Raw genomic sequence first — 13,629 nt, 5'->3', positions numbered from 1 at the left:
GCCAGTCTACTGGGTCAATGTCAAATTCTCAAGACAAATACCATTCTCCTGCTCTGTGAAAGTGAGTGCTGGCTGAGGCAGTCCTACATCCTTGAACTATCACCTAAATCCACCCCAAGCCCTACTTTCTCCCAAGTAAGGAAGCACCTCACAGAACATCTTCCCCGCAGTTAAAGATGGTGGAAGAAGAAGAGGCAAGATATGTTGCCCAATGATGGGCCATGATTTTAACTCCCATATTTCATAGCTGAGTTTCCAAAACACATTCCATTTAAACATTTTCTCTAGCCACCATGTTCATTCTGAGTTTGCCATCTCCTAGAAGTGGTCGAATGACTTGAACTTTCAGAATTCCCTCATAAGGAGGTAGGTAACTTATAGTCAATATGATTCTCAATTATGTCAACCTTCAGGTCACAGAGGGTGAATTTATATGCTTGAAAGCTTAGGGTGGTGAAAGTTTAGGGAGGGAGCAAGGGTCTTTTGATACTAACGGACTTAGATGAAAATCACCTACAGGGTGAGAGAAAGATCAGGACAAGTGCTGGCCAATGGCTGGAGAAAGGGAGCCTGGAGCTGTGATGGGATTCAGCCAGCTTTAGATATTAGCAAAAATGCAAATTCCCATGTTATACCAGGGGAAGACTACATTGCCATTTTCTTCCAGCTCCCAAGTATTAGACAGTGTGCTCCTTTCAAGGAGAGCAGACCCTGCCATAGAAGAGAATGGTTTGGGTTTTGTTGTGTCTAATGAAAAAGAGAAAAGGATGATTGGCATTAAACGTCACCCAGGATGGTGTGCCCTTTTCCATGCCGACAGCTCCACTGGCTGCAGCTACCTGTGTGCCATTTTCATTCACCTCCACAAAGGTTTTATGGACAACTTTGGACAGGTACAAATTGGGACTTCGAGAGATTCCTGTCAGATCAGCCTTTGTTTCATCAAAGATATCCGTGATGCCCATGTCTTGTAGAATAGAATTGAGATCATAGCTGTCTTCCAGGGTGAACTGGGGAAGGGAGACAGCTACTCTTTCTTCTGACATATTTTCTGAACTGCTCCAGGCCACTAATTTTTCATAGGTGATATTCCTTTCAAGCTATAAGAGGAAGAAAATAACATTTAAGATCAGATTTTGAGCCTGCAAAGAATACTCCAACTACTTCAAAGAGTCCATCTATTTCAACAGTCAGTAACAATCTTCAAGATCTTTCCCTAAGCCTCAAAATACTCTGATTTTATTTAAAACTCCTCCAAGCAAATCTCTTTCCTCTTTAAAAGTTACAGGATAGTTAGGGTTCCAGTGGTCTTTGGTGTCTGACAGACTAGTGTTCAAAGCCCAACAAAGGTCGATTGACTAAGTTGGGTGAGTTTGGCAAAGTCTTTACATTCTGAAGTTCAATCTCCTCTTCTATAAAACAGAGATGTCATTAGGCTCTTGCAAGGAATAAACAAAATAATGCATGTAAAGTACTTAACACAGGCCAGGCACGTAATAAATTTTGAATAATTATTATTATTGTAATTACTATACTGGCATTTCTCTCTCGCTTGCTCTCTCTCTCTTTCTGTCTTTACCCTATAGGACAATATGTAGCAGAGCTTCCTCAGCCTTTGTTAATTCCTACCTCACAAGTAATCTATTCCAGTATCAGTATCTCCACTTCTGTCAAGGCACATGCACCCAAAAACAAGATTCAGCTAAATGGTCTTTGAGCTATAGCAAAATAGTCTGAGTAAGAGGCCAAAAGGCAGGATATTCAGAGAAAAGGAAAAGTGGTTTCCTTTGTAGCAAGTCTCAAGTTACTCAGCATCCAGATTCCTTATCTGGAAAAAACAACTGCAGAGAGAGCTACGAGATTAGAGAGGAAAGTCCTATCCAACGTTTTTGGTATTTGTTCTTTAGTTCTAAACAAATGAGGAATAAATATCTCATTGAATTCGATTCTCATATATCCTTTGATATCCCTGATAGCTCAGGTAACACCCTTCCTCAGGATGGTAGATGGTAGATAGTGCTGCTCTCCAGAGATCTGTAATGAAATATTTTGTAGAGACATGAAAATGAAGATCTACCTCTTCCAGGCCCTTCACGTTATCTGCAGAGCAAGATGGCAGCAGGATGAACATGCTGAGTTCCCCCTTGATATACCTCATTTCAAGGATCTGTGCCTTCAGCTCCTCTATGAAGCCAATTCTAAATAGATCCTTTTGATTCATCATCTTCACAGTCTTCTTTTCATTCTGTAGTGGACAAAGTAGAAAGTCACAGGACTGCCATGATAAGCTCACAAACTCACATGGTTCCCAACTTCCCTGGAAACAGGAGTCCATTAAGATGAGAAGGGTCTTCACCAGAAGTTCTGAGCCACACTAGTGATCCAATCAAGAGAGTCCTCTGCCCACTGACCAGTTGGCCTTTCCTTTGCCAACACTTTATCTTCCTGTGGTTTTAATAGGTTCTTCAGCTACCAAGACCGCTTGTTGGTAGACTGTCTTTCCAGGCATCTACCCAGAGCCTAACTTTCAGAAACAAGCCCTGCCAGCTCTCTCTCTTCCATGTCTGCTCCACCCCCGTCTCTCAGCTTCACTTGATCCTTTGCCCCCACTAGCCTGAATGCCCCCACCCCAGTGTCAATAGGAGCCTTGGTTAAACGATAATCATCTACATATTAAATAACAACACAAAGGCCGGCCCGGTGTGGCGTAGCAGTTAAGTTTGTGTGCTCCACTTCAGCAGCCCAGGGTACCCCGGTTCGGATCCTGGGCGTGGACTCACTCACCACTCATCAAGCTATGCTGAGGCGGCATCCCACATAGAAAAACTGGAAGACATGCAACTATGACATACAATATCTACTGGGGCTTTGGGGAGAAAAAAGGAAAAAAGGAGGAAGATTGGCAACAGATGTTAGCTCGGGGCCAATATTCCTCAATAAATAAATAAATAAATAAATAACAACACTTGTTCCATAGGCTTCCATCAGAGGAAAGGGCACCACCCGCACAGTACGTGGGGGATCATCAATCTACAGATGAGAATGCACAGCACTTGAGAGAGTAACGCAGCTAACAAGTGCTGAGCTGGAATCTGACCCCTCCCTTTTCTCTCTTTCCACAGCTTGGCAGCTTAGTACATGGGTTTTTGAGGCAAATACTCACGGATGAGAATCCCAACACATGAATTTGGCTAGGTAACCTTCGCATTTTTTCCCCTCAACTCCTAAGTGGGAATAATAATAACACCCATTTTCATAATGTTATTTTGAGAACAAATGAAATAATGAATGGAAAATGCTCAGCACAGTGCCTGACACAAAAATATTTAATAAACTTCAGGTACTGATTTTTGTTAATAGCAAAATGTTCTTATTATAAATGTAAGCTGTAACCCAGAGATCTAAGTTTTAGATTTGAGTATACATCCTGAAAATCATTCTAAGTGGAAATTCTGAGTGGAATATCTAATACGTTACCTCATTTAGAGAGAAAGATGCATCAACTGTGTTTTCACAGTCAAAATATTTTTCCCATTTGGCCTTGAAGTAAACAGCGTTCACCAGCACCAGCACGGTCGCATTGGTAAGAGCGTCCTTGCTGAAGAGTTCCTTGATTTTACCTTAAAAAAAAAAAGGTTCCAGAGAATATCCTGAGTATGAATTTTATCAAAAGTATTCATGTAGACAGATTTCTTTTAATGCAGCTTAACATCCCCAAGGCTAGAGCATGTCTCATTCAAGAACTGACCCACGAAAATTGAACCACTCATAGTCCAGGATGGGGTGGAAGTAGAGGTAAGAGTGGGACTGATGGGGGGAGGCACCCTCTCACTAAGAGGGACTCAATTCTGAGCACCGTAACTGAGGGAATTTCCTTTGATTCTCTGTATCACTGTGGTTAGAACTTGTCATCAGATATCTTATGCCATGGTTGAGCTTTCAAAGTATATATCCTGCCACCTGATTATATTATCATCTCTTTGAGAAAAAGCACCGTCGTGTAAACTTCCTATCTCAAGCACTTATCACAGCAGATAACAAAAATGCATAGAAATGCTTGCTTATAAAAATGTGTATAAATGTATGAGGCCATGATATAAAACCTGTTTTATAGGGACTTTCACATTCCCTCTCTCATTCCATCCCACATCAACCCTGAGAAGTAGGTATTGTTATCCCTTCTTTATAGAAGAATCAACTACAGCCAATGAGAGATGAGGTTACACAGCCAAAAAGCAGCAAGGCAGACTGAGATCACTCCTGGGGCATTCCCGCTCCTGGCCCAGCTTTGGGGGTCCCCCCACAATAACCAGCCCTAAGGCAGACTGGAAAAGCCCATGCTATTAGCCAATAGTCCACATTCAGTATGCATCCTTCTCCACCTTAAAATACCAAATCATCAGTTACTTGAATGCATGTCTAGGCCTTAAGATGAGAAGACCTTTCCACCTCAAGAAGATTTCCACTTAAATCCCATGGTAACAGATTACGTTGACATCATCTACACTTAAAACACTTTGGGAGCGCTAACTAACTGAGAAACTAGATATTCACGCCTTTGTGTGAATTTCTTTAGGGAACCCACTTTCCTCTTAGCAACTTAGCGGAACCTTGAAGGAATGGGAATTTTTGTGGCATGTGGAAGAAGTAAGGAGAAATGATTTTGGAGTTTGAGTGCTTCCCCCAAGAAAAGGCCAGGAAGGGGTACCCCACCCTAAGCCAATGTAGGAGAACAAGAGATAGGGAAGGAAAGCCATCAAATGGAAGAGAGAATCAGAAAGCATTGCACCAGATAACAAATTGAAGAAAGTCAGACATTCTTCCCAGGCCATCAGTCACTGAGAACATGTGCAAATGCCCTGGGCCATGGTCTTAATCTGAAGGCAAGAGAAGTGATGTACTATATGTGCTCTCTCATGTACTCCAAACTTTTCATTGCACAGAAACATCTTTCTCAGCCCTACACTGGTAGTCAAAAAATGCCCTGATCTGTCCAGCAGTTTGATCTGACCCTCCAGGGAAGCCACTAACCTGTAGGCCCGAGGGAAAGAGTTTATTCTGTTTCTACCACATGTGCGCTGGTAGAAGAAAGCACTCACTAAGCCCTACCTGAGGTACCAGCATCAAGGAGGCTGACATCCTCCCTTCTTCTCCACTGAAAGCCAACAAGACCACAGACCATTTCCCCCCATCTGTGAAACACAGATTTGGGGAGGTTTGAGTCTCTAACATGGGGATGGTGGGGAATGAATCTACTGGGGAGATGGTTCAGGGGGACAAGACCACTGCAAGTAAACAAGAAATGGGAAACAAAAAGATTTAAAGAAGTTGAAGCCTCTCACTTGTTGGCTACACTGAGTTCAGAACGCAGAGACTAATCCTTAAATAGCAATAACTACAATAAATAACACTTCTAACCTAAGGACACAAACCTTGTTCAAGGAGTTTATCAGTCTTAGCAACCCTTTTTTCCAAAAACTTAAATCATCAATAGGGCATATTCCCATATAGGAAAATCTTTAATTTGTTTGAAAAATTGCATTAAAGTATTTGACATGTTATAAGGAGATATAAATGGGGTGTCAGAAAGGCAATTTCTTTGTATGGGCTTACTGTCTCTGCTTTGCATTTTGAATATTAAGATGTTCAAGTTAAGGTATTATGGGTCAATCTTTTTTTTTTTTTTTTTTTTTGCTGAGGAATATTCACCCTGAGCTAACATCTGTTGCCAGTCTTCCTCTTTTTGTATGTGAGCTGCCACCACGGCATGGCCACTGACAGATGAGTGGTGTAGGTCCACACACCCAGGAATCAAACCTGGGCCGCGGAAGCGGAGCACACTGAACTTAACCACTAGGCCACCGGAGCTGGCCCAAAGTGTTACGGGTCATTCTTGATGACTCTCTGACTCTCATTAAACCATCCATCATCTATCCAAGTGACTGGTAAAATCCTTCTGATCTACATCTTAGTATCTCTCAAATCTATCCGCCTCTCACCATCTCCACCACCACCACCTGGTCAAGCTTCCAGTGCCTCTTTCTTGTTCTTCTACAATGATGCTCTAACTCTTCCATCTGCACCTGCATACACTCTTGTCCACTTCCAATCTTTCCTCCTTCGTACGATCGGAGTCATCTTTTAAATAACACACTCTCTGTCTTAAACCTTCTCCAGCTTCCCTTTGCTCTTAGTTCATCATGTGAAGCAATACTGAAAACTTTTATACTTGAGTGGGTTCTTATTAAGGCAGTGTGAATTTGTATATTGATTACAAGTACATATAAGACAGTAAGACAGCTATCATGGATTTGAAACTCCTTACAGCTCAACTAAAGAATATTTGTAAATGTGCTGTATTATTTTTGTTGTATGAATGGTGTTCTAAGTCCAAGAAATGGGGTCCTAAATAGTTCTAATATGACAGATGAACTCCAATGTCAGTGGCTATTCTACAGGGAAGATGAGTTTTGATTCTATAAGCAACTGAACAATCAGTGTTGAAAAAACTGGTGTGATTCAAACAATAATAGTGATCAATGCGTGCCATCAAAAGGAAACTCTAAACTATAATGAAAGCATTAGAAGCATTAGAAATATTGAAACAAAAAACAGAACTTATGAGGAGAAACAATTTAGAACGTAAAATTGTGGGTTCCATTTACTAAAGAAAATACAGTTTTAGAGAATCATGGAATTTTACGGAGACAAGAGATCTTCTCACTCCTACTCCATCATTTTACAGCCGTGGCTACTGAGAACCAGAGAGGTCATCAACACAACGTCATTTGACTGATTTAGCTGCAGTCAGGCCTAGTTTCATGTAGTTTCACATAGTTTTTGTTTTAATGCAAGCATCAGAGCAGTAAAGAACTCCTTACTCTACCAAGTTAAGCACAGGCACACGGTATAAGTATTTCACAAAGATTGATATTATTCCACAGTAGCACAATTTATGTTTTCTTGGAATAGCCATGTAACTGAGTTACATGAAGAAAAGATTAGAAGCAAGACATTAAAGAGTATAGGGTAAGTGAAGATTAATCCCAGAGGTCTCGTGTCTGAGGATTTGGCAGCCAGGCAGGTGTGTTGGATGAACTGGGCTGCCAGCAAGAGAGGTAGGACAGCAAATTGTATTTAAATGTCACTGGGAGGAAATGGCCACTTTGGAAGCCCATGATCATACAGTCTGATCCCTCTTCCATTTAGAGACTTCCATTTTGCTGGGAGTTGGATGGGGCTGGAAAGGGAGCTTTATATTTAAAAATTAGACCATTTACGTTGAACTCAAATTTTCACCCTTCATCACTATCTCTAAATCCCCCTTCACTCAAAGAACACCTATGTATCTAGTGAAAAGTTGTTAAGAATAAGGATTTTATTATTTTCATTTCCCTCTGAGTCACTAGATTCTCTTCAGAATCTTCTTATTGACCCTTTTAAAAAAATGGAAATAGTTAACATCCTGCTGTCACTGTGCTTGGCTGAAAGGCATTTCATCTTTGTGATGGAGCAAAGGAGCAACAATAAGGAACCACAGTACTGAAGCATTTTGACTGTTTGACACCAGAACAAGCTTTGGACACAGAGCATCTGGCCTCTGTAAGCCTAGCAATCTGAAAAGCTGGGCTGATTTGTTTTCTTTTAAATGGAAAAGCATACCAGCTACACTGTGTTTGGTTTTTCTTACCTTGGGATTGAGATTCAACCCAGAAGTTAATCTCTTGTCTGGACTTTTCAGTGTCTCTCCAGAAATCAACACTTTCAATCGTCGTGTGGTAAAATTTAATCACACCATCTAAGTATTCCTAATAAATTGGAATAAATGGAAATAATGCAATAAAATCATGTAGTTATGCTAATAGTTAGAAGTGAGGCAGTCATGAGAAGCCTAACGAGAAAGAGGTCCCTTGTCATTTAAACTGGATGCTTGTGGTCTCTGTCTACCCCAGTCTTTTTTTTTTTTTTTTGTGAGGAAGACCAGCTCTGAGCTAACATCCATGCCAATCCTCCTCCTTTTTTTCCCCAAAGCCCCAGTAGATAGTTGTATGTCATAGTTGCACATCCTTCTAGTTGCTGTATGTGGGACGTGGCCTCAGCATGGCCAGAAAAGCAGTGCGTCTGTGCGCGCCCGGGATCCGAACCTGGGCCGCCAGTGGCGGAGTGCACGCACTAAGCCACGGGGCCAGCCCCTACCCCAGTCTTAATTAGCCAGAGACATCTTTGCTGTGGTGGTGACAATTTAGGATATGGAATGTTTGTTCATGAGGCAATCCATCGTTACAACGGCATAAGACTTTCCCACCAGATGTCTTTTTATTTGGACATTCCATTTGCGGAGACATCACAAGATAAATATCAAGTAATGTGAGAGACTTAGATATAAAATGCTTCTATTTTTAAGGATTAAAACCCTGCTTAACGGTTACAGAGTTTCTGTTTGGAGTGACCAAAAAGTTTTGGAAATGGATAGGGTGATGCTTACACAACATTGTGAATGTAATTAATACCACTGAATTGTATACTTAAAATGATTAAAATGGCAATTTTTATGTTATAGATACTTTACCACAATTTTTAAACAGCTAATAATGTAATATACCAAAAACATTGATTTGTATATTTTTTATGGGTGAATTGTATGATATGTAAATTTCTATCTTAGTAAAGCTGGTTTTAAAAGAACACAGCGTACGAAATCTCATTTCCATTGTAAGAGAACATACTTATTTTTGTCAAAATAGGCTACCCCCTCTCCTTAGGAGGCCGGCCCTAACCAGCTGTATGGATTTGCCCTTGGGAGTACCATCGTGTTCATTGCTAAGTACGTGGTTCCTTCTAGTGGCGAGAGAGGAAACTGAAGCCCACAAGCACATGCATCCTGCTCTAAGGACAAAGCTGTTTAGCAACAGAGACAAGACACACGACTTTTGGGCTCCAAATCCAGTCTCCTTCTGCTACACCACTCCGCTTTCGTAAGTGAGTACAATTTCACTGGGGGGTGGTCTGATCGTGGCACAAAAGGTGATTTTAGAGAAGTGCCTTGGGGGGTCGGGACGACAGGAAGGGCAGCTGCAAGTGCATCGTCATCCAGGCGTCTTGACTTTAGAACACCGTCGCCAGATCCACACGTGCTCCGAAGGGGGTATTAGTCACATGACCCTCCTTCCACCCACTGTAGCACTCACAGCGGGCCTCCGAAACTGCTCAAGTGGAAAACTGGGAGGAGGGCAACAGAAGGTGTGGGAGAGAAAGGTGGGTCCTGGACCTCCCCGTAGGCCACAGCACATCATCCTGTCAAAGAGGTTTGTGTTCTGCACAGCAGGTGAGTAATCCAGCTACTCACCGGACAGATGGGGTATTCCTGCTCTCCGTAAAGCCTGTTGGCAATACTCAGGGTGTAATCAACTTTGATCCTGTCTAATTTGCTGAGAAGCTGCCCGAAGCAGCAGCTGAGCAGTGCACACTCATCTCCTGAAGACTCGGTCTAACAAAAGAAGAAACAAAGTGTGATCTCAGAAGAGTTAAGTGTCACTAAAGCAAGTTGTCATTTTGCTTTGTTACCACTTGGGGGAGCAAGCTGGGAAGAAGTGAGGAATGGAGAGTGAGACGTGGCCCCAGTGGGAGATCACCCAGGAAATATGTATATGGGAACTCAGCAGTGCACACCATATTTAGATCAGAGCACCTCGTTTTTCTCTGTATTCAAAAAGATACAAGAAAGAGACAATCTTCTCTCCACTCTCCTCTTAAACTTTCTAAGGTAGGAAGATATATAACCTAGAGAGTATCTTTCCTGCTCCTGGTATGAGACAACCAATAAAAGTTGTGCGTCAGTACAGATTTCAGCACGAAATAGAAGAGGCAAAAGTAGAGAGAGGGAGAGTGGAGATTCCCCAGCGGATTCCTCCCCCCGTCCCCCTTCATCCTCAGCTATGCTCCATACTGGGGACCTGTGACCTATAAAAGTAGGTGAGTACTGCGGCTCTGATCTAAGTTTCTTTATCACGAGCAGAAGAGACTAGATCCTACTCTTTAGGAAACCAGCTTACAGTCAAGGACATATAAGACACACAATCAGAAAAGAACTGCAGGTCATATGGGATTATTGCTATTGTTGTTGCTGTTGATGACAGCCAGGGCCTAATATTTAGGGATAAGCAACCATCTCCCAATATAGCTCAGCCAGAGTGAGCAGTTTGTAAGGAAGAGTGACAGGGCTCACCTGCAGAGTCAGAGACCCTGTTGTTTCTTTCTGCACTTCCAGAGAGCTGTCAACCAGCGCTTGCGTGTTGCTTTTCAGATAGGGGTCAGGTTCTTTGCTTTCATTCTGGGAAAATTCATCGAAGTGCAGTACCTGCGTGATAACAGTACGCAGTCTCTCAGACGAGATGAACAGCAGGAAGTCTGAATAGCTTCAGAAACATTTTTATAACGTGATAATGGCAGTGATTGTATAGTCAAACAAAACAATCGGCAACAGTTTAAAGTAAAATGGGTGTTTCTTTTTGACTTGGGTTGTGAGGTGGAATGGAGGGCAAGTAAACTGAATGCTACCCACCTGGGACTGCATTTAAGAATGAATGTAACCAAACTAAAAGAACAGCAAGGTAGCCACAGCCACCTGTGGCCATTGAGCCAGTCTGAAGTGACTATTAGTGTAAGACACACACCAGATTTTGAAGACTTATATGAAAAAAAAAGGATTTAAAATATCTCGTTTAAATTTTTTAATTGATTACTTGTTGATATGATAATATTTTGAATGTATTGGGTTAAATAACATGCATTATTAAAATTAGTCTCACATATTTCTTCTTATTTTCTTAGTATGGCTACTAAGGGTTTTTGTGTGTGTGTGTGAGGAAGATCAGCCCTGAGCTAACATCAGATGCCAATCCTCCTCTTCTTTGCTGAGGAAGACTGGCCCCAGGCTAACACCCATGTCCGTCTTCCTCCACTTTATATGGGACGCCGCCACAGCATGGCCCAACAAGCGGTGCATCGGTGCGCCGCCGGGATCCGAACCGGCAAACCCCAGGCCGCCACAGCAGATCACGCGCACTCAACAACTTGCGCCACCAGGTCGGCCCCTGGCTACTAAAGATTTTAATTAAATACATGGCTTAAATTATATTTGCATTAGATAGCGCTGATCTGGAGCTTCAAATCAATCAAGCGAATGAGGACAGCAAAAGACAAGTTATTGCAGAAAGGTAGGAGACAACTGGTGCATCTTGCACTGCTCAGGTAGATTTTGAGCAGGTAAGGTTAGGTTTAGTGTTAGGGTGACAACCAAGTGCCTGGAGAAAGAATATCTGAAACCTGAACTGGAGGGTACCAAACACACTCTAAAGCTAAGTTTTACTAATGGAATAATATACGAAATCAAAGTAAATGAATAAAGGTAGAATAACCCTAAACACATTCTGCCTTAATCCAAGAATTCGCTCCTCCATATTAGGGACAGCAGCCATGGTCAAGCATAATCCCTGTGCTGTGTGCTAGATCCAGGGAAGTATAAGACCAGCCTCAGGAGCCTGTAGTTTGTTTGCGGAGTTGCTCTTGTCACTTTCATTCATTCATTCTTCAAATCTGTATTGAGTGTCTACTGCTATAATCCAAGCACTGTTCTGGGATAAAGAATCCTGCGTCTAAGAGATTATATTCTAGTGGAGAAGGCATGCAAAAAGCAGTGCACATAATAATTAATTACGGTATGCAGTATGTTAGATGATGGAAAATGGCATGTGGGGGAAATTTAGCTAGGATAAGAGGGAATCTTACAAGGTTGGGGGCCAGGAAGCAGTGTTAGATTGAGAGGTCAAGGTAGGCCTTATTAAGAAGGCAAACTCTGATCAACGTCCTGAAAGGAGAAAGTAAGTTATAGATCCCCTATCTGGGGGAAGAGCCATCAGACAGAGGGAATGGAGCTAGGGCCCTAAGGCAGGAGTGGGAATGGCTTAGCCAAGAAAGCTGGGAGGCCAGGGTGGCTGGAGCCAGTGAGGAGGGGGAGGGGAGAGGTGGAGTCTCCGGGTTATCTAGAATTCAGATCCCCAGACCCTCATAGGCCATTGTAAGGACTGGGTGTCTATCATTAGTGAAATGGGAAGTCTGGGTTTTGAGCAGATGACAAACAGGATCTGTCTTAGGTTTCCTAAGGATCTTTCTGGCAGCTGGGTTGAGAACAAACTGTCAGTGGAAGGAGAGACGCCCATTAGGAAGTTGTATTCATGTTAGAAGGGACGGTGAGGGGTCAGACCTCAGGGAGACGGTGGGAAATGCCTGAGTTCTGGATATATTTCAAAAGAAAAGCCAACAGGCTTTTCTGACAAATCTGATGTGAAGTGAGAGGGAAAAGAGAGGAGTCAGGGAGGATACCAGGATCTTCAACCGCTGGATACATAACTGGTGCTTACTAAATATATATTTAATGGAATGAGTGAGACAAAAAACACATACAATATCAAAAATCCTTAGCAATGTTAGGATCAATAATTATTGAGAGAAAGAGAGACAGACATACAGACAGACAGAGAGAGAGAGAAAACGAATGAGAAAAGTTTTCAGACTAGTGAGGTTGGAGAGGCTTCATAAAGGAGGTGAAGGTTTAATTGAGCCTTGAAGAATGTTTGGACTGAAAAGAAAGCAAGGCGAGGATATAAACTAAGGCTGCAGGGCAGACGCGAATCCAGGCAAGCCCAGGGTGCAACGAGCAGGTTGGCTTGCCAAAGCACGATTAGGGTCTGACTTTGCTCGTGGATGGGAGTTACTGGACCCGCACCTGGTCGATCTGATGTGCACTGTCACTTCTGGCCCCCAGTCGAACCATGCCAAGGGCAGCCGAGAGGCTCAGAGGACAGAAGAAGATGTTTTTATGACAATCAACTTTGATGATCTCTTGGAAAAGATCAAAGCAAAATTTGGTGTTTGCTGCAATGAGAGAATCCATCGTGAAACCGATGACAGTCTAAAACTAAAAAAACAAAAACAAAAAAGAGAGAGAAAATGATGATCAGAGGAAAATAGGTAAACAGATAGTACTCATTTTAAATAACTGAGATACAATCATATACAATTATTCAACATGTTATTAAAAACTGGAAGACTAAGGTCACCATCATCCTAGACAGATATTGATGTCAGTATCGATATTGATACAGATAGAGATCTATTTTCATTTAGTGGTATAAATTAGTTCGCTAAAACTGCCGTAACAAGTTACCACAGCTGGGTGGCTTAAACAACAGAAATTTATTCTGCCTCAGTTTTGGAGGCAGGTATCCAAAATCAAGGTGTTGCCAGGATTGGTTCATTCTGGAGGCTCTTGGGGAAAATCTGTTTCATGCCTCTCTCCCAGGTCTAGTTGTTGCCAGCAATCCTTTGCTTTCCTTGGCTTGTAGAGGCGTCACTCTAATCTCTGTGTCCGTCTTCACAATATTGGATGACTATATGTAAGCACTTATAAAAGGAAAATCCCTCCTGGCTTTATACAAAACTCTAAAATATAGAGAAAGTGAACATTTAACAACTTGATTAAAATGTCATCTGGGTTTTTTTTTTCTTTTTGAGTTTTTAAATTAGAAACTGGCTAAATCTGACAGTAACCTAATTATTCAATAAACATTT

General features: G+C 42.0%; 1 protein-coding gene across 3 annotated transcripts; it reads right to left on the bottom strand.

The window, feature by feature from the left end:
* Positions 1–695: 695 nt before the first annotated feature.
* On the bottom strand, positions 696–12,958 carry SERPINB12 (serpin family B member 12). Of its 3 annotated transcripts, none has more exons than XM_087438834.1 (7): positions 12,785–12,958; positions 10,226–10,357; positions 9,347–9,481; positions 7,691–7,808; positions 3,478–3,620; positions 2,078–2,245; positions 696–1,100 (listed from the first exon to the last, which is right to left on the bottom strand). In XM_087438834.1, the coding sequence occupies exons 1-7, from the start codon at positions 12,950–12,952 to the stop codon at positions 696–698; spliced, it is 1,269 nt and encodes a 422-aa protein (XP_087294960.1). In that variant the 5' UTR covers positions 12,953–12,958. The 3 variants fall into 3 exon arrangements, with proteins under 3 accessions (XP_087294960.1, XP_004422664.1, XP_087294959.1); XM_004422607.3 differs by having other exon boundaries at positions 9,347–9,487; positions 12,785–12,952; XM_087438833.1 differs by having other exon boundaries at positions 10,280–10,357; positions 12,785–12,952.
* Positions 12,959–13,629: the final 671 nt, after the last annotated feature.

This window comes from Ceratotherium simum, chromosome 14 (assembly GCF_057802395.1).
Source record: "Ceratotherium simum simum isolate JZ-2026a chromosome 14, ASM5780239v1, whole genome shotgun sequence".
NCBI lineage: Eukaryota > Metazoa > Chordata > Mammalia > Perissodactyla > Rhinocerotidae > Ceratotherium > Ceratotherium simum.
This window is presented reverse-complemented; position numbering and strand designations above follow the sequence as displayed.